Source organism: Myotis myotis, unplaced genomic scaffold (assembly GCF_014108235.1).
Source record: "Myotis myotis isolate mMyoMyo1 unplaced genomic scaffold, mMyoMyo1.p scaffold_m19_p_17, whole genome shotgun sequence".
NCBI classification, from domain to species: Eukaryota; Metazoa; Chordata; class Mammalia; order Chiroptera; family Vespertilionidae; genus Myotis; species Myotis myotis.
Window position 1 is genome coordinate 23,828,627 of NW_023416321.1, and position 21,938 is coordinate 23,850,564.

General features: G+C 42.6%; 2 protein-coding genes and 1 non-coding gene across 14 annotated transcripts in view; 2 read left to right on the plus strand and 1 right to left on the minus strand.

Moving 5' to 3' along the window:
- Positions 1 to 16,677, plus strand: SKA2 (spindle and kinetochore associated complex subunit 2). 4 transcript variants are annotated; one of them, XM_036340407.1, is made up of 5 exons: positions 1 to 144; positions 10,059 to 10,145; positions 12,374 to 12,550; positions 12,630 to 12,680; positions 16,007 to 16,677. In XM_036340407.1, exons 1-5 carry the CDS (start codon positions 112 to 114, stop codon positions 16,073 to 16,075), a joined length of 417 nt encoding a protein of 138 aa, XP_036196300.1. In that variant the 5' UTR covers positions 1 to 111; the 3' UTR covers positions 16,076 to 16,677. The 4 variants fall into 4 exon arrangements, with proteins under 4 accessions (XP_036196300.1, XP_036196302.1, XP_036196303.1 ...); XM_036340409.1 differs by lacking the exon at positions 12,630 to 12,680 and having other exon boundaries at positions 3 to 144; XM_036340410.1 differs by lacking the exons at positions 12,630 to 12,680; positions 16,007 to 16,677 and adding an exon at positions 14,621 to 14,882 and having other exon boundaries at positions 3 to 144.
- On the minus strand, positions 8,954 to 9,060 carry LOC118672518. The gene has a single exon (XR_004973085.1). It is a non-coding gene; the product is annotated as a U6 spliceosomal RNA (small nuclear RNA).
- Positions 16,678 to 21,076: 4,399 nt separating the features above from the next.
- TRIM37 (tripartite motif containing 37) overlaps positions 21,077 to 21,938 on the plus strand; it is a 154,971-nt gene continuing 154,109 nt past the window's right edge. For 7 of the 9 annotated variants that reach the window (XR_004972828.1, XR_004972829.1, XM_036340397.1 and 4 more), the window contains exon 1: positions 21,078 to 21,495. Coding sequence is in view for 7 of the 9 variants with exons in the window: in XM_036340397.1 (XP_036196290.1) it covers positions 21,475 to 21,495 (21 nt within the window). In the remaining 2 variants the exon portion in view is untranslated. Of the gene's footprint in view, positions 21,496 to 21,938 lie in introns of all 9 variants that reach the window. The other 2 variants (XM_036340401.1, XM_036340400.1) reach the window with 2 other exon arrangements.

The window sequence follows — 21,938 nt, forward strand, 5'->3', positions numbered from 1 at the left end:
CAGCCAATGAGTGCAAGATGTTGAGTGACAGCTGTCCAATAGGGACGCTCAGTGCTAGTACGGTTTGCGCCTTAAGCACCGCCGGGGCCTGAGGAATGTCAACTATTCAACATGGAGGAGGAGGTCGATAAGCTGGAATTGATGGTGAGTGTAAAGTGTGGGATATCTGCTGGGTAGTTTATTTTTTCCCCTGTGGCCTCCAAAGTGGGAAGCAATTCAGAGTCGCCGGAAACCCTGGGCGGCGGAGGCTGGACTAGACCCGAGTTCCCTCCTCCTGCACCAAAGGGAGTCGCCGCCGTCTGGTTTTTTAACCGCCGCGGGGGGAGGGGGGCGGAGGAGGAAGGGTTACATCCGGGAGACTGGTGAGGGAAATGGCGGGAGTTGCCGAGGGTGTGGGGCCAGTGGGATTGTTTGTTCCTTGCCCTCACCTTTCCGCACCTTACGGACCTGTGGCTGGTGCAGACGCTTGTATTTCTACCAAAAAGATGAGACTGGAATGGTCCCAAAACGTCCCAGAAGGGGAGAGGTCGTTCACACCCAGAAAAGAGGGATGGAGGGTGGGTTTGGGTGGGGATAAACCGAGTGCGGTGGAGGGAAACCCCTTCAGGGCTGAACAGGTTTGCATCCTCCACGGCGGGCTGAAAAGCCTGAGAAGGATGCTAGACTTGCGCGCTCCACTTCCTAGAGGCCAAGAAAGCTTCTAGACGAGTTTTTGTTTGGTCCTAAGGGGGCAGGCAGCCCTTGGATGGGGGAAGGAGCGGTGGGCGCCTGAACCGTGAGCTCCTTTCCCGGTGCGCGGGCAGGATTGGGACCAGGAAGGCACCCTGCTCTCCAGTCTCCGGGTTTCATTCATTTGTGAAAGTTGGGGGCGGGGGCAAATCATTGGAAAGGACTCCCTCTGCTGCTTGGCCTGCGCGAGGGCGCCTCGCTGGAGAGCTGTCCCAGTTTTCTTCTATGGATCCTCTCTCTTGCCCTCTTTATTCTCTCCCTCCCGTCCCTGGACTGCCAGCTTGATCGCCCGCGCTTTTTCCTTCTCTTTTTAGTTCCGTATCTCCAGTCCTCCTTTCTCACCTGCATTACCAGCTTTTTTGAGTGGACTGGCTTCCTTTAAAACGTGCAGTTTGGAAGACACACCCATCCTTGAGCTCCCGTCGGTTTTTCCGTTAAAGAAAAATAAGATTGAGAAGCCAAAATCTTTTCCACCCGCAATCCTCCCCTTCTCGCCTTGCTTTCCTCTGTCATTACTTTTTAGGTATCTTTTTTTTTTTTTTTTTTTTTTTTTTTTTGCCTGTGTTGCCCTCTCCAAGCTGAATCTTGGGTTGCTTGACCATCCGCACATGTAATTCATGATCCTGGAAGAAACTGAATACCATCCTCGCCCCTATTCCCACCCCCCAGAACATGTGAGACTTTGATATAACTTATTTTTCTTAGATGTATTAATGAATTGTAGTGCCTCATATAAAAATTCGATTTGAACTTTCAGTTGTTTCTAGTGTTTTGAGCTTTAAATTTTGGGGGAGTGGGGTGTGTGTGTGCTGGAGATAGGAAGAGAAATGGCAGAGAAAAAGGATTTTCTGCAGCTTTCCAAAGCAGTAATAATGAACGTTTAGTTCAAAGTTTTGTTATTTTTATCATTAATTCTCTTTAAAAAAAACACAAAACAAAACCCAACCACAAAAACATGTTAAAGAATTGTTAGTAGTTTGATTCTATCTACAGCATAAATGTTTACATTGTCTTGCTCTTCTCCCCCATTCTGAATTCCCTCCATATCCACACTTTTGCGTAATTGTAAGATGCTTAAGTGATATTACTTTTGCTTTTAACAGTTTTTCTCTCCTCAAGTTGGCTGTTTATTTGAGGTACCAATTAAGCCTTTTCTGGACTTTGCAATATATTGAGTCAATATTCTCATAGGACTTTTTTTTTTATAGAATGAACATATTTTATTTTAAGGAAAAAATGATTAAGTGTACATCTTGAAAAGTAGGTTTTAGAGAATTATGTGGTAGCCAGACTCTAACTTTTAGATGTTTGAATGATGGGGTATTTTTTAAAACAATCTTTTTAAAAGAGGAAGAGAAGAAAGGTCTTTCTTCTTGAATTCCTTACATCTGTGAACCAGTTATGTTTCTAAGATTCTAAAGGTAAATAATTTTTTCTTTTTTGCTTTTGTTTATTTATTTATTTTTATTGTCTTTTTTATTTCCCTTTTCCCTAATTGACCCCCCTTCCCATTCCCACCCCGGGCAAGCCCCCACCGCCCCAGTGTCTGTGTCCATTGTTTATGCTAATATGCATGCATACCAGTCCTTTGGTTGCTCTCTAACCCCCCCACCCCCCACCCACACACACACACTCCCCTGCCATTTGTCTCTGGATCTATTCTTGTTCATCAAATTATGTTGATCATTATATCCCACATATGAGTGAGATCATGTGATATTTATCTTTCTCTGACTGACTTATTTTGCTTAGCATAATGCTCTCCAGTTCCATCCATGCTATTGCAAATAGTAAAAGTTACTTCTTTTTTATAGCCGCATAGTATTCTATTGTGTAGATGTACCACAGTTTTCTAATCCATTCATCTACTGATGGGCACTTAGTCTGTTTCCAAATCTTAGCTATTGCAAATTGTGCTGCTATGAACATAGGGGTGCATATATCCTTTTTGATTGGTGTTTCTGGTTTCTTGGTTTATAGTCCTAGAAGTGGGATTACTGGGTCAAATGGGAGTTCCATTTTTAACTTTTTAAGGAAACTCCATACTGTCTTCCACAGTGGCTGCTCCAGTCTGCATTCTGACCATCAGTGCACGAGGGTTCCTTTTTCTCCACAACCTCACCAGCACTTGTTCTTTGTTGATGATAGCCATTCTGACAGGTGTGAGATGGTATCTCATTGTTGTTTTGATTTGCATCTCTCGGATGATTAGTAACTTTGAGCATGTTTTCGTATGTCTCTGGGCCTTCTGTATGTCCTTTTTGAAAAGTGTCTATTTAGATCCTTTGCCCAGGTAAATAATTTTTGATGCAATCCTTTGATTTTTAGTTGAAATATTCTAATATCTGATTTATGTGGCCCAGAATTTGAGGTTAAGACATGTTCCAGCTGTCCTGAATTTTGTTCATTTCTTCGTAGGCTCAATCTAACTAAGTAGTTGAACTGGACCATTTAAGGCAGTGGTTCTCAACCTTCTGGCCCTTTAAATACAGTTCCTCATGTTGTGACCCAACCATAAAATTATTTTCATTGCTACTTCATAACTGTAATGCTGCTACTGTTATAAATCGTAATGTAAATGCCTAATATGCAGGATGATCTTAGGCGACCCCTGTGAAAGGGTCGTTCGACTGCCAAAGGGGTCGCAACCCACAGGTTGAGAACCGCTGATTTAAGGGAAGGTTAATGAAAATAATGGAAAGTGTTTTTTCATCAGTCAACATTATTAATTGGAAAATAAGTTTATTGTAGGATTCTCTAACTTTTTCCTTCACTTAATGAGGGGTATTTGTCTAGTGTCTTTCTTTTGTGGTACCACTGATTGTACACAAAAGGTAGTATAGTGTGATACTATTTCTATTTCTGGGCTTACATCTGACTTTTGAATTGATTTCTTACCAGTTAGGATGTCAATTGGCTTGCATTCAAGGAAACCTGATACTTAAATATTTACATTTTGGACACCCTCCCATTCTCGCCCACCACCTGCCCATTTTTCCATTATTATTTTCTCTTTGATTTTTATTATTTATTTTTTAATATATTTTATTGATTTTTTACAGAGAGGAAGGGAGAGGAATAGAGAGTTAGAAACATCGATGAGAGAGAAACATCAATTGGCTGCCTCCTGCACACTTCCCACTGGGGATGTGCCCGCAACCACGGTACATGCCCTTGACCAGAATCGAACCTGGGACCTTTCAGTCCGCAGGCCAACGCTCTATCTACTGAGCCAAACCGGTTAGGGCTCTCTTTGATTTTTAAAAATATATATTTTTATTGATTTCAGAGAGAGAGGGAGATAGAAACATCAATGATGAGAGAGAATCATTGATTGGCTGCCTCCTGCACACACCCTCCTGGGGATCCAGCCCCCAATCCTGGGCATGTGCCATGACCCAGAATGGAACCATACCTACTGGTTCATAGGTTGATGCTCAACCTGAGCTACACCAGCTGGGCCTCTTTGATTTTTAAGTTTAAGAAAGATGTTTTGATGTTTTAGGGGTTAACTGAAAATTGAAAATGCCCTTTCATAATATTCAGCTAGGTAGGGCTAATGATGTCATGTTTAGGATACGTTGATTCCCTGGAAGTCTGTAAACTAGATAAAAAGCCCTAAGATGGTAAGCGCTTTTTGTATTATAGATTAAACTAGGGGCTTAGTGCACAAATTCATGCACCTTGAAAGGAACTGTGGGCCACAAGGCTGCGGTGGGCACAGGGGTGGGTTCGGCCCATCCTCCATGTCCCCACTGGGCTCTTCTCGTTGTGGCCCCTGGTCCCCTGTCTTCCGACACTCCTGCACCCACCACTACTGCTCCCACATGCTGACGGTGCTGATCCCACTTGCACCTGCTGACGGCACGGAGCCACTGGGGCCGGTGCCAGCAGTGGGTGCGAGTGGGGCCCGCGCTATCAGTGGGTGCGAGCGGCAGCTGCTGCCCCGATCACCCTAAGGAGCAGGAGGAGGTGGAGAAACCCTCAGGGGTGATTAGGTCCGGCAGCTGCCACTTGCACCCACTGACGGCGCCAAGCAATCAGGACTGGTGCCGGGTGCTGGCAGCGGGTGCAAACGCCGGGTGGGACCGAAGGATGTGGGAGCAAAGAATTTTCAGTAACCACCAGAAACTCGCGCCTATGACAGTAACTGGTGCCCCACCTTGGCCTGGCACCCCCACTCACCTGCTCCACCATCCTGCCGCAGCTGATGCCACCATGTTCCACGCTCTGCCGCCTGCTGCAGACACCTGCCATGTTCTGCGCACACCCCCTGTGGTCAGCACACATCATCATCATAGCAACTGGTTGTTCAGTTGTTTCACCATTTGGTCTATTTGCATATTAGGGCATATTCCAGAGATAGATTGGGTATATAGAGATTGGGAAACATTATTTTACTTTTTTTTTTCTTTGATATTATTCAAAAGACTTGTTTTATATGGCAGTTAATCAATTGCTATGTACGAGCTAACCAATATATCTCAGCAGAACAGAAATATTTTTGAACTTTGTAAAACTTAGGACATATTTACAAAATTACTTTATCTAAATGTATGTTTAAATTTCAATATTAATCATAGGTTAGTCATAAAAAACAACCTCATTTTGATGTTTAAGTGTGATTCTTTTTTTTAATTTTTAACATTGATAAAAATGTTCTTAGGTTTTGCATGTCTTCTGTCCAAAATGGCAATTCTTCTTTAAATTCTTTTCTCACTGAAGCTTCAACTCTTGCAAGATGCTTTTGTGTTCCTTTTCTACCTTTACTGCTAACGAATGCTCTGACTTTATTGCACTACTGTACTTGACACTAGCAGTGCAATAGTATTGTCAAAGCATCTGAAAGCAGGATGCACACCAGAATTTTGATTCTTGCCTTGCATCTTCAATATCTGTGAGTAGTTTACCAAAATCTTTGTTCCTGAAAACGTTTTTTGTATTACAAAAAATGTTATTACCAAAAGTGTTTTAAAAAGGTCATAATTTGAAGAAAAGTTTTTAACTAATTAAAAACACTGCATTATGAAATACATTAAGAGAATAATTTTTATAGCTAAAGTTGTTTAGGCTAGTCTAAATGAGTAGTACTTTATAATTTGCTACTTTCTGTAACAGATTTTGATTGGCTCTGGCAAATCTTAGGTATTATTTAAATGAATTTTAAAATGAATTAGTAAGTGATTAAAGTAATGCCAGTTATATATTTCCTATGATAACTTTTCCTATATCTTAATCTGTGCATCGTGTAGTAAGTGCTCAAATTTAAAACTTAAGAATTCTTGATTTAAAGTTCTTTCTTTGTAATTGAGATATAATAAAGTATGAATCAGCACTATTTTTTTGTAATCAGTTTTATTAAGATATAGTTTACATACATTAAAACTCACCAATTTTAGGAGTACAATTTGATGAGTTTTAACAAATGTGTATACTCATGTAACCACCATGCCCTTTTTATGCCTTTTTGCAGTCAACCTCTTCTTCCCAAATTCCCTGACAACCACTTGCCTTTTCTAGAATTTCATGTAAATGTACTTGTATGCAACATACAGTCTGTGTGTGTGTGTGTGTGTGTGTCTGTCTGGTTTCTTACACTTAACATAATGCTTTTGAGATTTGACCATTTTGTATGTATTAATAGTTGGACCGTTTTTTGTCACTGAGTAATATTCCTTTGTATAGAATATCACATTATCAACTTTGGGTTGTTTCCAGCATTTACCCATTTATGCATAAAATTGTTATGAAGATTGAATTACAAGTCTTTGTGTAAACATAATGTTTTTGTTTCTCTTGAGTAGCATGATAAATATATGCTTGATCTTATAAGAAACTGTTGAATTCTCTTCCAAAGCTATGTATTAGGATTTCAGTTTCTCTACATCCTCACCAACACTTTGTATTGTCATGAGAGAGAATCATTGATTGGCTGCCTCCTGCACACCCCCAACTGGGGATCGAGCCCGCAACCCAGGCATTTGCCCTTGACTGGGATCGAACTTGGGACTCTTCGGTCCGCAGTCTGATGCTCTATCCGCTGAGCCAAACCAGCTAGCGCATGTTTGATGGCCCTCCAGGTATTACAGGAAGTCATAGCTGAAACTACTCTCTTAACAAGAAGACATTGTTAAATGGACTATGGGATTATGCTAATTAAACTTTAAGCAGAACTAAAGTGTTGAGTTAAAAACACACACAGAGGGCCCAACCGTTGTGGCTCAGTGGTTGAGTGTCAAGCTATGCATGAGGTCATGGTTCATCCCTGGTCAGGGCATATGCCCAGATTGCAGGCTCCATCCCCGGGTGAGGGGCATGCAGGAGGCAGCCCATCAGTGATTCTCTATCATCATTTATGTTTCTATCTCCCTCTCCTTTCCCCTCTTAAATAAATACATATGCATATATATTTAAAAAACAAAACAAAAAACACATAGGTCCTGGTCCTGGCCAGGTAGTTCGTTTGGTTGAGCATTGTCCTGATATGCCAAGGATGTGGGTTCGATCCCCGGTCAAGGAACATACAAGCATCAATCAGTGAATGCATAAATAAGTGGAATAACAAATCTCTCTAAAGAGTTTCTGATAAAATCAATCAATAAAATAATTTTAAAGGACTCCTCATAGGCCTAAGAGTTTCTGGTTCATAAACAATTCAGGGCTTCCAGATTAGAGATTGTTTTAAAGTAACCCTAAAGCCACAAATGCCATAATGTTAAGAATTCTGTGGTAATTTGTTTTAAAAACTTTTATTTAAAATTATGCTTTAGAATGTCATGTAAAACCTTGTGTTATATATAAAGCTATGAAATTGTGGTCTATTTCAGTAATTAAACCAATTCAGTACTTGAACACTTAGAGCCTTTGTTTAATTTGATTTGCCCTCTCCTCTACCCCCCTCCCCATACTCTCCATCCACATGTTATATAGGTTTGTGCACTCTGTTTATATAAAGGAAAAGATAATCCCCTACATATTCTAATATGGGAAATTATGCCAACAGTAATTTCTTTATACATACCTATACATATATAGTAATTATTAGTATGTTTATAAAGTCTTATTATCAATTAATTTACTTTTGGCATCTAATCTAACAAGTACCAGTATATAAGACATGAAAAGCCTCTTTTTGTTTTTTGGATTTTTAAAATATATATTTTTTTTATTGATTTCAGAGAGGAAGGGAGAGGGAGAGAGATAGAAACATCAATGATGAAAGAGAATTATTGATCAGCTGCCTCCTGCATGCCCCACACTGAGGATCCAGGCATGTGCCCTTGTAACCAAACAATCAATGGGTCCCTGCTGCCTGCCACTACTTGAGCCAATTAAGTGCAGAGACAGGGTTGAATCATATATGAGCATTTATTCCAATACTGCTGGCAGTATAGGAGAGCAGCAGGTCATCCACAAAAATCTGCTCTGCAGCCCCCCATAAGCCAGCTGCTTATATAGGGTAGGACAAAGATTACAAAACACCTCTATTTTTTGGAAAACACTTTAAAATTTTTTTAAATTAACAATGTCTACATTTTTTGTTTGTTTGTTTTTTAGGCTCATTAGCAACTCCTTTGCTGTTAAGAGATTTTTGGAAAAAATTTAAAAGCAAAAACTGGCTTTCTCTCTCCTTTTATTTCCACTCTAAAAATTTTTGGTTATAAAGATAGAACTTTGGTAATTGCAAAATTTTCCATTCAAATTTAGGTCAATGATGAGAGCAATTGGTGATGGAAATTTCAGTATATCCCTTTCTGAAATTTTGTTCAATGATGACAGTTCCTGATCTTATAAGCATTTGAACTTCTGAGAGCCATTTTATCTTACTTTATATTCCAAAGTAGAGGCCTTAATCTACCTTTTGTGTAATGAAATATCTGTAGACTGTTTCTCATTAGACCTGAGAACTACTTTTACAGTGGGTTTTTTTGGCTTTTACTCTTTCCACTAAGGGTTCAAAATTTGAAGAACCAATCTTTAGTTCAGAGCTTAAGTTCATAATAAGGTCCAAACTCTATCCCCAAAGCAGTCTCCTACGCTGTAGGCTAGGCAATTTCCCTGTGGAAATCATGTTTTGCCTTCCATAGGAAACTCATGGATGTTTCCTTGATAAATTCAAGGCAGTACCTGCTTTAAAATAATATAAAAGATGCGGAATTTTGAAAAGTTAAGAATAATTTATAAATTAAACACATTCAGATATAAACCACTTTTTCTTTTTTTTTTTAATATGGAATCATTCATGAATTTGTGTGTCATCTTTGAGCTGGGGCCATGCTAATCATCTTTGTATTGTTCCAATCTGTATATATAATAGAGAAATATGCTAATTAGCCGGGACACCGTAATGGGTCTACCAGACAGGAGGAGGTTGCATGTGCAGCGTCAGATGCGGGGCGGCATGGGGAGGGTCTGATCAGCAGCGGCTGCGGCTGCTTCGAAGGCCAGAGAGGGAGGCAGGGCCATACCGGCAGTGGCTGCTGCTGGGCCCGGGGTGCGAGGCAGGGCTGGACCGGCAACTCGAGGGTGGGCGGTGCTGTGCAATTTCAAATCGTGCTCTGGGCTTCTAGTTTTACTATATGTGCTGCTGAAGCGAGCACTAAACTACTTTTTCTATTAGATTTCCTTTCCAGCTTTTCTATATGTACATATACATATTTAGGTCTGTGGTAGCTTTTCCTTTTTTTTTTTTCCCCCCGAGAGGTGTACTACAGATGATGGTTCTATCCTAGGACCTATGTTCAATAAATTGGGTCTATTCAGACGGCTACCTTTGTGGCCTATAGTATGTAGTTTTCCTTGCATAATTTGTGACTTTAAGCTCTCTAATTTTGGTCTGTGTAGCATTAATTTGTAGTTTTTTGGTTAATAGGGTTGCAGATCATGGAAACTGTGAGGATCCCTGAAAATAAATTTGTTCTGTGTTTTAACTTGAAACCTCATTTCCTACAAGAGAGGAAAAACCACTGCCTCACTGATGAGGGTGTCAGTGACCCTAGGGAGTTCTTGAAGACATTATTAGTTACTGTATTAATATATGATGGTGGTGGCTTCTTGGTATTTAAATTTTGGCTCAAAATCTAAGACACATGCAGAGAGAAATGATTTTCAAAATGTTAACTAGTTTAAGAAATTTTTAATATAGCCTGGTTATTATAGACCATTTACGTTTTTTTTTATACTTTTTTATTTCCATATTTTCAAAATGAGTTGTATATCACATTATTAAAATACTAAAAAATATAAAGAGAAAAGGAAGAATAGTTGCAGGATCATGTTTATTAATATGACTTTTGGTTCACAGAATAATGATTTATGCTGATTTTTAGTTCCAGAAAGCTGATTCTGATCTGGATTACATTCAATACAGGCTGGAATATGAAATCAAGACTAATCATCCTGATTCAGCAGGCGAGGTAATCTGCAAAATCAATGTCTTTTCAACAGAATATTTTATCAAAAGATTTTCTGATAGTATTTCTAATAATAGTGATTATAATAATTACAGTATTAAGTACTGACCTCAAAGAATCTTAAAATCTTTTTATGTTGGAAACTTGGTCACAGCATATTTTTATACCCATGGTCAAGGAAATTTGTGGTTATTTTTTAACCCTTATAAAAGAATTATTGAGTCAGGAGATACGAACCATTGTGGAAGCCTTTGAAATTGTGAGAGAATATAGGTACCTCTAGAACAGTCTATCTATATAAAAGCCTAAGTGACTGTTGGCGACCGAACGACTGTATAAAAGTTTAATAAATAGCCCTGACTGGTTTGGCTCGGTGGATGGAGCGTTGGCCTGCGGACTGAGGGGTTGGTTCCAGGTTTGATTCTGGTCAAGGGCACGTACCTTGGTTGCGGGCACAACCCCGGTGGGGGGTGTGCAGGAGGCAGCTGACCAATGTTTCTCTTTCATCGATGTTTCTAACTCTCCTTCTCCCTTCTTCTCTGTAAAAAATCAATAAAAATATATATTTAAAAGTTTAATAAATAGAAAATATACTACAAAAAAAAGACTGATAAAATAATTCTGCAGAGAATTATCAAGACCTATGGCATGGCCATTACAAGTAGGAAAGGAACAGAAGATAGACACCATGAAAAAAGAATACTTAGTATGTTTGTTATGGTCAAAGAAATAATAAATAGCATCAAATATATATTAAGATGCCTTTAGGAGTATCTACTCATTATACACCCCCTCTCACCCTTAGGGGTAGATTTTCTACCATGTTTCTAGATACTGGACATTGTATTGGATAAAAGATCTCCAGTAGAAAAACTGGAAAAATACAGTAAAAAATGTCTTTTATGGAATAGTGGCTATATTTTAAAAAGAATTTGAAAAACCAATGTAATGTAAGGGTGTCCCAAAATTCACGCAAGAAGTAATTTTGATAGAAAACACACGTTTATAATCAAAAATTGTAAATTTTTTATTGATTCACAAAGTATACAGTATAGGGTTATGTATGGAATAGCATATCGGGTAAATGGCCTCCACGGCTTTGCTGGCACATACGCACTCTTTTGTTGAAATTTTCCATGACCGTTTTGCATAAATGTGGCTGAATTTCCTTGATACAGCGCTCAATTTCCTCCTTCAAGGTTTGGGTGGTCGTGGGCTTGTTGGCATAAACCTTAGACTTCGAAAAACCCCAAAGAAAAAAGTCCAATGGCATTGAATCGCATGATCTGGGCGGCCAATTCTGATCACCAAAACGGGAAATTACACGACCAGTAATTTGGTGCAGGAAATGATTCGTGCAGTAATTGAATTGTTTCTCGGGCTGTATGGCATGTGGCACTGTCTTGTTGAAACCACATGTCATCCACATCCATATCTTGCAATTTAGGCACAAAAAAACAGATTATCATATTGCGATAGCGAGCACCATTAAATTCAAATCTTGCGTGAATTTTGGGACACCCTTTATAAATACAGTTGCTTGAGCTGACATGAATTTTATATAGTGAAGTCAATGAATTAGTATTTATACATACTTAAGCCTCATGGCAGTATGTTTAAGAATTTATAAGTGGCTTCAAGTTGTTTTATTCTTTAATGACAAATTAATATAGTTCCTTTAATCATCTTCTGAATAGTATTTAGAATTGTATTTTAGAAATATTATGTAATTAATTGTTGTGAACTATGCATCAAATATGTATCTAAAGTGACCTTATTTGCTGTTTCATGTTGCTTTTTTTGTGAGCTATTTCTGTACATAGGCTTTATTTTTTTTAATTTATTTTTTACTATAGTTGATATTTCAGTATTATTTTATATTACTTTCAAGTGTATAGCATAGTGATTAGACAATTATATAATTTACGAAGTGATTCCCCCCATTAATTCTAGTACCCACCTGACACCATACAGGTTGCACTATTATTACACTATTATTGACTATATTCCCTATGCTGTACTTCTGCACCTAGGCTTTAAATTTCTTTAGAATAGAATCTAGGTCTTACTTCTTTCTTCCCCTTTTCCATCCTTGTTACACAGTTGTATAATAAAATACAGTGTTTGATTAAATGGACGGTAAAATGTGTTGCATAAATTTTAATTATTAAAAGAAGCTTAATTTTTCACTTCCACAATTTAATATATATTAATTTTTTTTCCTGATATAGAAAAATCCAGTTACACTCTTACAGGAATTGTCAGCAATAAAGTCCCGATATCAAACTTTGCAGGCACGCTTTAAGCCAATTGCTGATGAGCAGAAAGAGATTAAGAGCTGCATTTGTGCTACTTTCAATAAGACTATGACCATGATACAAGAACTACAAAAGCAAACAGACCTGGAGGTAATGCTTTCAATTGACATGTTGGATACTGTTCGCTGGTTGTTTCTCAGCATTTATGTTCTTCCTTCCTGCCTTACAGAGTACTGATTTTCTTGAGATGTGTGCTGTCCCTCACAGCCTCATGCCTGAGGTAAATAAAGCTGGCACTATCCTCAGCTTCAGTGTGTGCCTGATTGGCAACGGGAATGGATTTTCCTTTAAGTAAACTTAATTCAGGAATGGGTTTGTAACCCAGCTGACATGTGAAGAGGGAGCCTGGAAGTGGGAAATGAGGAAGAGTTTCCTCACTAATGAGAGAGACTTGGCAAGAGAAAACTTTTCTTTCTCTAAAAAAAAAAAAAAAATTTTATTGATTTCAGAGAGGAAGGAAGAGGGAGAGAGAGAAATATCAATGATGAGAGAGAATCACTGATCAGCTGCCTCCTGCACACCCTCTACTGGGGATAGAGCCTGCAACCTGGGCATGTGCCCTTGACTGGAATCGAACCTGGGACCCTTCAGTTCGCAAGCTGATGCTCTATCCACTGAGCCAAACCAGCCAGGGTGAAAACTTTTTTTGTATAAACATTTTTTTTTTTTTTCCTCCAAGTTTTTCTGTTTATTTCACTTATCTTCCATCCTAGGAAAATAACTTAATTCTACATAGGGCTTTTCCAATAAAGATATAGAAAACAGCATCTCGATCTGTAAAGAGCTTTGTAATGGTAATTCACATAGCAATCCAGAGAAAACTGGTTTGCTGATGGACAAACTGCAAATTGCCCCTAAATGTACTGGCCATACAACTCTAGTCTCTCATGATAATCTTTTAAGAATGTCTACATCAAACTGACCCCGCAAGCCTAAATGAAAAGATAGTGATGCCCATTAACCTGGCTACCCCAAGTAGCTGTGGCCCACCCTATACTCTCCCAGACCCTACAACTCTCTCCCAGTGCAATCAGTATGAAATAAACTGATGGCTAAAAACTAAAATTTCATGTTTCCAACTGGCAACCTACATCAACCCCAAAGGATGAAGAATCACTTTAGAGATTTCAGATGCTCTATGAAGAAATTCACTTTAACACTTACATCTTTAAGACTCTGCATACATTACAACACTGCATTAGTGATACAAGTTATAAAATATTTTCCATTCCTTTGGATTTTGCATATGAAGGTTTTGCATCAATCACTGCAAGTAGTTTGAGCAAGTTTTGTTTTTGTGTTTGTTTTTTTAAACATGCATTCAACTAGATATGATTTCAGAATACATTAATACTCCCTTTTCATCATTACAGTTAGCTAAAAAAAAATTGCCAGGCAGCCCCAAAACATGACTTGCTTTAAGACCAACCCATAGTTAGTTGGAGACTAATGGTGCTGAGATCTGCAAGGCTGGACCATAGTAGTATTTAGCTAAGTGTCGAGAGCATTAAGAAGAGAAAGTCCTGGTTGGAGGCACAAGGCCTGCAGCACCAGCTGTGGAATATCCAGGATGTGACTGCACAGCTCCATCCTCAAACATTTGCAGGTGATCACCACTGAGGGGGCACGTAGCTGTAGGTGGGCGTTCCTGGACCCCGATAGGTGGGCACAGTGACTGGGTGGGGGGCGACAGGAGTTGGGGAGTGGGCAGTAAGCAGGGTACCTGCCGACATGGCCATAGTGGTCCCAGCCACCATACCCATGGTGACCCCGTTGCCTCTTGGAGGAGGGATGGGAGCAGGGTACACTGTCGCCGGCATGCCGTTGGGCTGCACCACTGTGGTGTGGTGGATGACGTGAGGGGGTGCTGCATACAGGTGCTGTGTGTAGAATGTGCCTTGCTGTGCATATGGGCTTTGCTGGGGGTAGGCACTTCGCACAGGGTAGACAGCAGTCTGGTATGGGTTGGGGGAGGAGGAATATGGTGGCACCGCCCCACTGGTGGGGGAACAGGACACTTTATAAGGTGTGCCAGGAGTGTAACCTGTTTGGAAGGTAGGATTTGCTCCAGGGTATATGTTGGGGGAGTAGGCAGGAGCTGCTGCTGCATAGCTCATAGGGAAACCAGCTGGATAACCAATTCCTTTGGCATTTGTATAGGGAACCCCAGAAGAACTAGGACTATAAACAGGATTCATGACTTTGAGAACGCGCTTTGGTGGCGTCCTGAGTCTGGAGGACCGGCTTGGCGAAGGGGCTCCGCAAGGGACAAACACCGCGAGGCTTGCTTCTTTGCGTGGGTTGAACTTTGTAGCTCCGTCTCCGCCAACCCCGCCGCCTCCGCCTGGCCTGCCTCTCCACAGCCCGCGCTCCCCGCCCAAGCTGCGCAGCCGGGCCTCGGACTTCACTTCCGCCTGGAGCGCGCCGCCTCGAGGGGCGCGCCTGCGCGGACACCTTGTATAAACATTTTGTATAAAGGTGATGCCCAGCATCACCTCTTAAAGATAAAGCTACCATTAAGAATATCAGAGCTGTGAGATTGGAAAAACTGAGTCTTTATCTGATAACAGACCAGCCCTAAAGTCTGTCCTATTTATTTTGCAGTAATAATAACTTGTATTACTTATCCATTTTGAAATGTGTTTCTTTTACTTGCAGCTAAAAGCATCTTAATTATCCTTCAAAATTTAGCCCAAGTTTCTACTTCTGAGGAAACTTCCAGATTATTTTTGTTTACTTTCTTTATCAAAATACTTTTACATATAGCATTCAGACTTGACTTCTTTGGTTCTGTCCAATTATAGTCCTTAAATTGTTTGACATCTTGGTCTTGTTTCTTCAACTTTAAAAAAAAAATTAAAATATATTTTTATTGATTTCAGAGAGGAAGGGAGAGAGAGAGAGAGACAGAAACATCAATAATGAGAGAGAATCATTGATCAGCTGCCTCTTGCATGACCACTACTGGGGATTGAGCCCCCAACCTGGGCATGTGCCCTTGACTGGACTGGAACCCAGGACCCTTCAGTCGCAGGCTGAAGCTCTACCCACTGAACCAAACCAGCTAGGGCTGTTTCTTCAACTTAATTGCAAGTTCTTTGGAAGCTCAAACATCAAAGCACTTTGTATGTAGGTAGCCAACTAATGTATTTTTTCTCCTGCTTTCTGAAATTTGTATCATATACATGGTATGAGCTTATGGAAACATTTATTGTTGTGATAAAGAAGTTAACTAGCCTGGTCGGCATGGCTCAGTGGTTGAGCATCGATCTATGAACACGGAGGTTATGGTTCGATTCCCAGTTGTGGGCTCGATTCCCAGTGGGGGATGTGCAAGAGGCAACCAATCAATAATTCTTTCTCATCATTGATGTTTCTCCCTCTCCCTTCCTCTCTGAGATTATATATATATATGAAGTTAATATATATATATATATATATTTAAGAAGTTAATTAAATTAACAGTCTTTAAAGGTGTTTTTGTTAAAATTATAGTTGAAGCTTTTAAAGGTTTTGGAAAAAATGACTTTGTCATTTGTTTTCTAGCTGTCACCAATGACTGAAGAAGAGAAAACTGCAGTACAGCAATTAAAATCTCACATGTCAGATTTATGAAGAAATGGACTTGCAAAAGGGAACTCTGGTGGAGAAGAGATCAATTCCAGAGAGATTTAGGAAGATGTCTTGTTAGCATATGGTAACTAGAGGTGGGGTATGGTGAAAGAAAATTTGGCCTGGGTGACTGGATAGTGATGCCTTTCACAAGAGGGAAATATAAGGACAGATATGAGTAAATTTCAGTCAAAAGGATGGAATGGGAAAAGGATTTAAATATATGCACACTTAGTTTTGCAATTTCAGGCAAGAAAGTCTTAACACTATTTTGCATCTGTTTTTGTATAATCAGGATAACAAAGATGTCCTATCATAAAAGAATGATTATGTACTATCAGTCAAATGTGAATGAATGTGCATTGGAAATTAAAGATGGAAAAATATTTGTATTATATATTATATATGTATAAATTTTCTATTTTTGAAAATTTTAATTGAAGATGTGGTCACATTATTAGTGAGATTGCTAAGTGACCTATAGTGTCCCATAAAACCTAACCTTTGTAATAAGCTGGTTTCTCTGTGACAGCCTCTTTTATTTTTGTCCTATTCCTTTTGCTTGCTAATGTTGAGCAACATGAAGGTTCTGCTTTCAAATGCTATTTTAGGTTGTCTTTATTGTGTTTCTTTTTAGAAAAATATTTAAAATCAATATTTTCATCATTTTGTTCTCTACTGAGCTATTTTCTTGATAAAATGTAGTCCTTTGATTGCTTTAAAAATTTTTTCTTAAAAAAAATAGAATATATAGCAACTTTATTTCTACTAGAGGCCTGGTGCACAACATTCGTGCGGGGGGGGGGGGGGGGGGCGGTCCTTCATCCCGGCCTGCGCCCTTTTGCAGTCCAGGAGCCTCAGGGGATGTCTGACTGACAGCTTAGGGCAGCCATGGGCAAACTACAGCCTGCGGGCCGGATCCGGCTCGTTTGAAATGAATAAAACTAAAAAAAAAAAAGACCGTACCCTTTTATGTAATGATGTTTACTTTGAATTTATATTAGTTCACACAAACACTCCATCCATGCTTTTGTTCCGGCCCTCCGGTCCAGTTTAAGAACCCATTGTGGCCCTCGAGTCAAAAAGTTTGCCCATCCCTGGCTTAGGGCCACTCACCAGCAGTCAGCCTGGCTTGTGGCTGAGCGGTGCTCCCCCTGTGAATGCGCACTGACCACCAGAGGGCAGCCCCTGCGTTGAGCGTCTGCCCTCTGGTGGTCAGTGTGCATCATAGCGACTGGTCATTCCACCATTTGGCCGATTTGCATATTACCCTTTTATTATGTTGGATAATTGACATAATCTCTTCAGAAACTCCTTCTGGATACTTTGAGTAGGTGGGAAGGGAAGTCAACCTTTTCCATTTTAAAGGCTACCTGCATTCTTCCACAGCATAACATCTGACGATTTCCCTCTTGGCTTTGTTTCTGTTGTCACATCTCCTTCTGTGACTCTCCCCTGTTGTATTTCAGTACAGCCTTTGTTCTCCTCCAGCCTATATTATTGTACTTGTTTATTCTATATGAAAGCTAAGAAATTGAAATCAGAAGAGTACTGCCAACTGCTGCTTGCTAGTTTTGTGTGTTTGTATGTATATCCCTATTTATTTTTAAATAACTTGACAATAATGTAATTGTCCAAATTACAGGACAGATCTTGGTATAAATGGTAATCACAGGATTATTTACAATAGTAATACAGACACATCTGGCTGGTGTATATCATGATGTATCTATGCAATAGGAGGCCAGACTTGCCTATAAATTATTACTGTTAATGTTCAGGGAAATGCTGAATGGGGGAATGGAAGCAGATATTGCTGTTCTGAAGTTAAAATTGGGCTCTGACATCATATCTGAGATGTAAATAGCAGGTTTTAAATTCCAGCTGTTTTACCCTGAGCAAATCACTTAACTTCTCTGTGCCTGCATGGTGGGAAGCACAATGAAATGTTGTTTGGTTTTGAAGGATAAATATTGAAGGATACAGGGGGGCCTTGACTTACAAGTTTAATTTGTTTCGAGACCGAGCTCATTAAGGAGCTCGTTAACTCAAATTACTCTATCAACTCAATGCAAAAAATCGGTGGAGAGACAGCTGGTATCTCAAAAAACTCGTTAGTCGGGACACTCGTAAGTCAAGGCCCCACTGTATTTAGTAATCCTTCAATAAATGATAGTTCCATATATGTAATAAAAATGAGGCATTGAAACGACTAGGAAAAATACATAAAATGTTAGGTCTGCAGGTTATCCTATCTAATAAAAGAGAAACATGGTAATTGGCGTACGACCGCTACCCTTCCCATTGGCTAATCAGCGAGATATGCAAATTAACTGCCAGCCAAGATGGCGGCCGCAGCCAGGCAGCTTAAAGCGAACATGAATGAGGCTTGCTTGCTTCAGTGACAGCAGAATCCAACATTCCCCGCCTGCCTTGCCGGCCTCTGAGCCTGCAGTTTGAAACATTGTAACAAATATAGAAGCTAAACAAAACCCCAGAAACCTGCTTTCAGCGAGCCGGGATCTCAGAGCTGGAGTTGATACAGAGTTTCGATTATAGAACACAAACAAACCAGGTACCTGCTTTCAGCAGCAGAGGCCTCAGAGCTGGAGCCAGAGCTAAAGCTGGCCCAGAATAAAAAAAGAAAAAAAGGAGTGGTTGGGAGCTTCAGTCACCTGACAGCCTGAAAACAGCCCTCAGCCCCTCACCTAGACTGGCCAGGCACCCCAGTGGGGACCCCCACCCTGAAGGGTGTGTGACCAGCTGCAAACAGCCATCATCCCCTCACCCAGGCTGGCCAGGCACCCCAGTGGGGACCCCCACCCTGATCCAGGACACCCTTCAGGCAAACCAGCCGGCCCCCACCCGTGCACCAGGCCTCTATGCTATATAGTAAAAGGGTAACATGCCTCCCAGCACCGGGATCAGCGGAGCCGCGAGGCCTCCCGGCACCGGGATCAGCGCCCAAACACCCTGATCGGCCCTGCTCTGTGTGTGACAGGGTGCGGCGCCCCAACCCCTTCCCCCCCACGGGCCCTGCTCTGTGTGTGACGGGGTAGAGCCATAACCTCCCCATCGGCCCTGCCATGAGTGTGAGAGTGGCGGTGCCCCAACCCCCTGATCGGCCCTGCTCTGTGGGTGATAGAGGGCGGTGCCCCGACCCCCCCACGGGCCCTGCTCTGTGTGTGACGGGGTAGAGCCATAACCTCCCCATTGGCCCTGCCCTGAGTGTGACAGTGGCAGTGCCCCAACCCCCTGATCCGCCCTGCTCTGTGTGTAACAGGGGGCGGTGCCCCAACTCCCCTATTGGCCCTACTCTGTGAGGGACAGGGGGGAGCTCCACAACCCCCTGATGGGCCCTGCTCTGTGCGTGACAGGGGGGAGCTCCCCAACCCCCTGATGGGCCTTGCTCTGTGCATGACAGGGGACAGCGCCCCAACCCCCTGATGGGCCCTGCTCTGTGAGTGACGGGGTAGTGCCGCAACCTCCCCATCTACCCTGCCTTGAATGTGACAGGGGCGGTGCCCCCACCCCCCAATTGGCCCTACCCTGAGCGTGACCGAGGGTGGCATCGCAACCTCCCGATCCGCCCTGCTCTGTGCATGACGGGGCGGCGCCCCAACTCCCCAATCGGCCCTGCTCTTAGCCCGACCAGGGGCTGCACCTAGGGATTGGGCCTGCCCTCTGCCACCCGGGAGCAGGCCTAAGCCAGCAGGTCGTTATCTCCCGAGGGGTCCCAGACTGCGAGAGGGCACAGGCCGGGCTGAGGGACCCCCCCCTTCCCCCCCCCCCCCCGAGCGCACAAATTTTTGTGCACTGGGCCTCTAGTAGAATTATACTTTAATATAATTTTAAGAATTTTTTATGATCATGTATGTCCATTGGCCAACTTACAATAACTGACAAACAGGGTTAGGAGAGTAGCTCCAGTTAAAATTGTCCTGTCCAGTTTGAATATGTCAAGAACAGAAAGCCCTCCTTTAATTTACAGTTACATTTTAGTAACAGATATTCATTTTTTTCAATGCTCAGGCAATTAATATTAATAAAGTTCCTGTACATAAATAATTTTTGGCACATAAAGTTGTTGCCCACTAATTATAATAAAATCCAAATGCTTTAATAGTCAATATCTTTCTAGGTTATTGTTGATTCTCTACACGTGCATTCTAGGTTGGGTTAAGTGTAATAGTTGTTTGCAACAAACTAGAAAGAAAAAATTAAATTCAAATCAAGAATTTGATGCACACCTCTTGTCTCATACCTTCAACTCCTGCAATTTTTAAACTACAATACAGTATTGTAGAAAGCGGCCTCCAATCTAGGAAAGCTGAATACAGCTGATACCGCTTTTCATTTTGTAGTCTCATGGCAACCGCGCACATCACGTGGCAAGAAATCCTGGTGTGGTGTGGGTCTTAAGTCTACATAACCTGTGGTCCCGTTCTCCCAGCCCTGAAATGAGAAGCTATACCGCTCTAGGCTTCACAGTCTGGAGCTTCGCTTCAGGTGGAGCAGAAATCTTAAAAACCTGAGTCTAGGCTTCCTCCCAAAGAAAAAAATCACTAGCCAGGTAACCTCTGCACCACGGTTTTGCAAAGGGGGGGGGGCCATACACCGCCTGCAGCCAACATCACCGAGAGAGGTTGTTGAAAGTGCGGATTTAGTGGGGCTCTACCCTAGAATCAGAGTCTAAATACCTAGGGGCGTGGCTTTGCATTTACGTTTTTCACATGCACTCCAGGTGGCTCTGCTCGTTCGCGCGCAAGTTTTGAGATCGGTGGGGCAACGCCCCTCCCCTGAAGGGGCGGGGCCCTGCCAATGCCTGCCTTATCCTGGGGTCGAAGGCGAGCTACCTTGCCGCAGGGAGCAGCCAAATCTCGTGTGCGCCTCCGCACCGCGGGAACTAGGTGCCCGCCTCTCGGCTCCGCTCCTCTAACGCTGCGTCCTGCGCGCATGCGCGCCAGAGCCTTTCTGCGCCGCCGCGCCTCCAGCTGCCCTGGTTACCGTAGGTGTTTGTGAATTCCCTGCAGCGCCTGCTTCGCTGGAGACCTGAGGCGCCAGGCTTCAGTAGCGGTTCGACACGCGCGCGCTCGCCCGCCCGCCCGCCGCTGTCTCGCGGTCCCCGTTGGGCGGCTGAGCCGGGAGGGAGGATCTGCGGCCACTTCTCGCCCTCCTACTGCTCTCTAGGGGCGGGCACGCGGATAAAATGGCGAAGTGGGGGTAGCTGGCGCGGAACCTGAAGCGATGGGGCGCACTCGCGGGGCGGTCGTTGGAGCCTCCTGAGGTGGGCGCGGGGTGGTTCGCCGCGGCAGTTTGAACTGGCGACCTCGGGCCGGCGCCTAAGAGGTCAGATCACGGACTCCGCGGGTCGCTGTAGGCCCCGCCGCGAGTCGGAGGCAATGGATGAACAGAGTGTAGAGGTGAGGAGGTTTGAGGAGGTTGGTGGTTCGTGTCCCCATGCTACCCGCTGAGTGTTTTTTTAAGCGGGTCGCCTTTCCCTAGTCCTCTCGGGTAGGGACGCCGCCGCCGCCGTGGAGAGGCGGGCCGGGGGCGAAGGACGGCGGCGGGTGCTGCAGCCCCTGGTGCCTGTGCTGCGGCCGCTCCCGCAGGCAGGTGGTGCGCATCTTGGCGTGTTCAGGTTGTCTCCGCCCGGGCACTCATCCCCACGGGGCTTTTGCAGACTGCAGCCTGTGCAGAGCAAAACTGCAGATTCATTACAGGGACGTGCCCTGACACTCGCAACCAGTGCTTGTGATTTCTGCGCGGATCCAAATCTCCCTCCGAGTGGATAACCTTTCTTCCTAGCGGTACATTTTTGTAGACTTCTGCCCTTCCTAGGTTGAATGAGCATATTCTCTGATTA

Coding starts and splice junctions, on each gene's coding strand:
- SKA2 (XM_036340407.1), top strand. CDS start 112: ATGGAGGAGGAGGTCGATAAGCTGGAATTGATG. Junction 10,146..12,373: donor ATCCTGATTCAGCAGGCGAG/GTAATCTGCAAA, acceptor TTCCTGATATAG/AAAAATCCAGTTACACTCTT. Junction 12,681..16,006: donor CTCACAGCCTCATGCCTGAG/GTAAATAAAGCT, acceptor TTTGTTTTCTAG/CTGTCACCAATGACTGAAGA.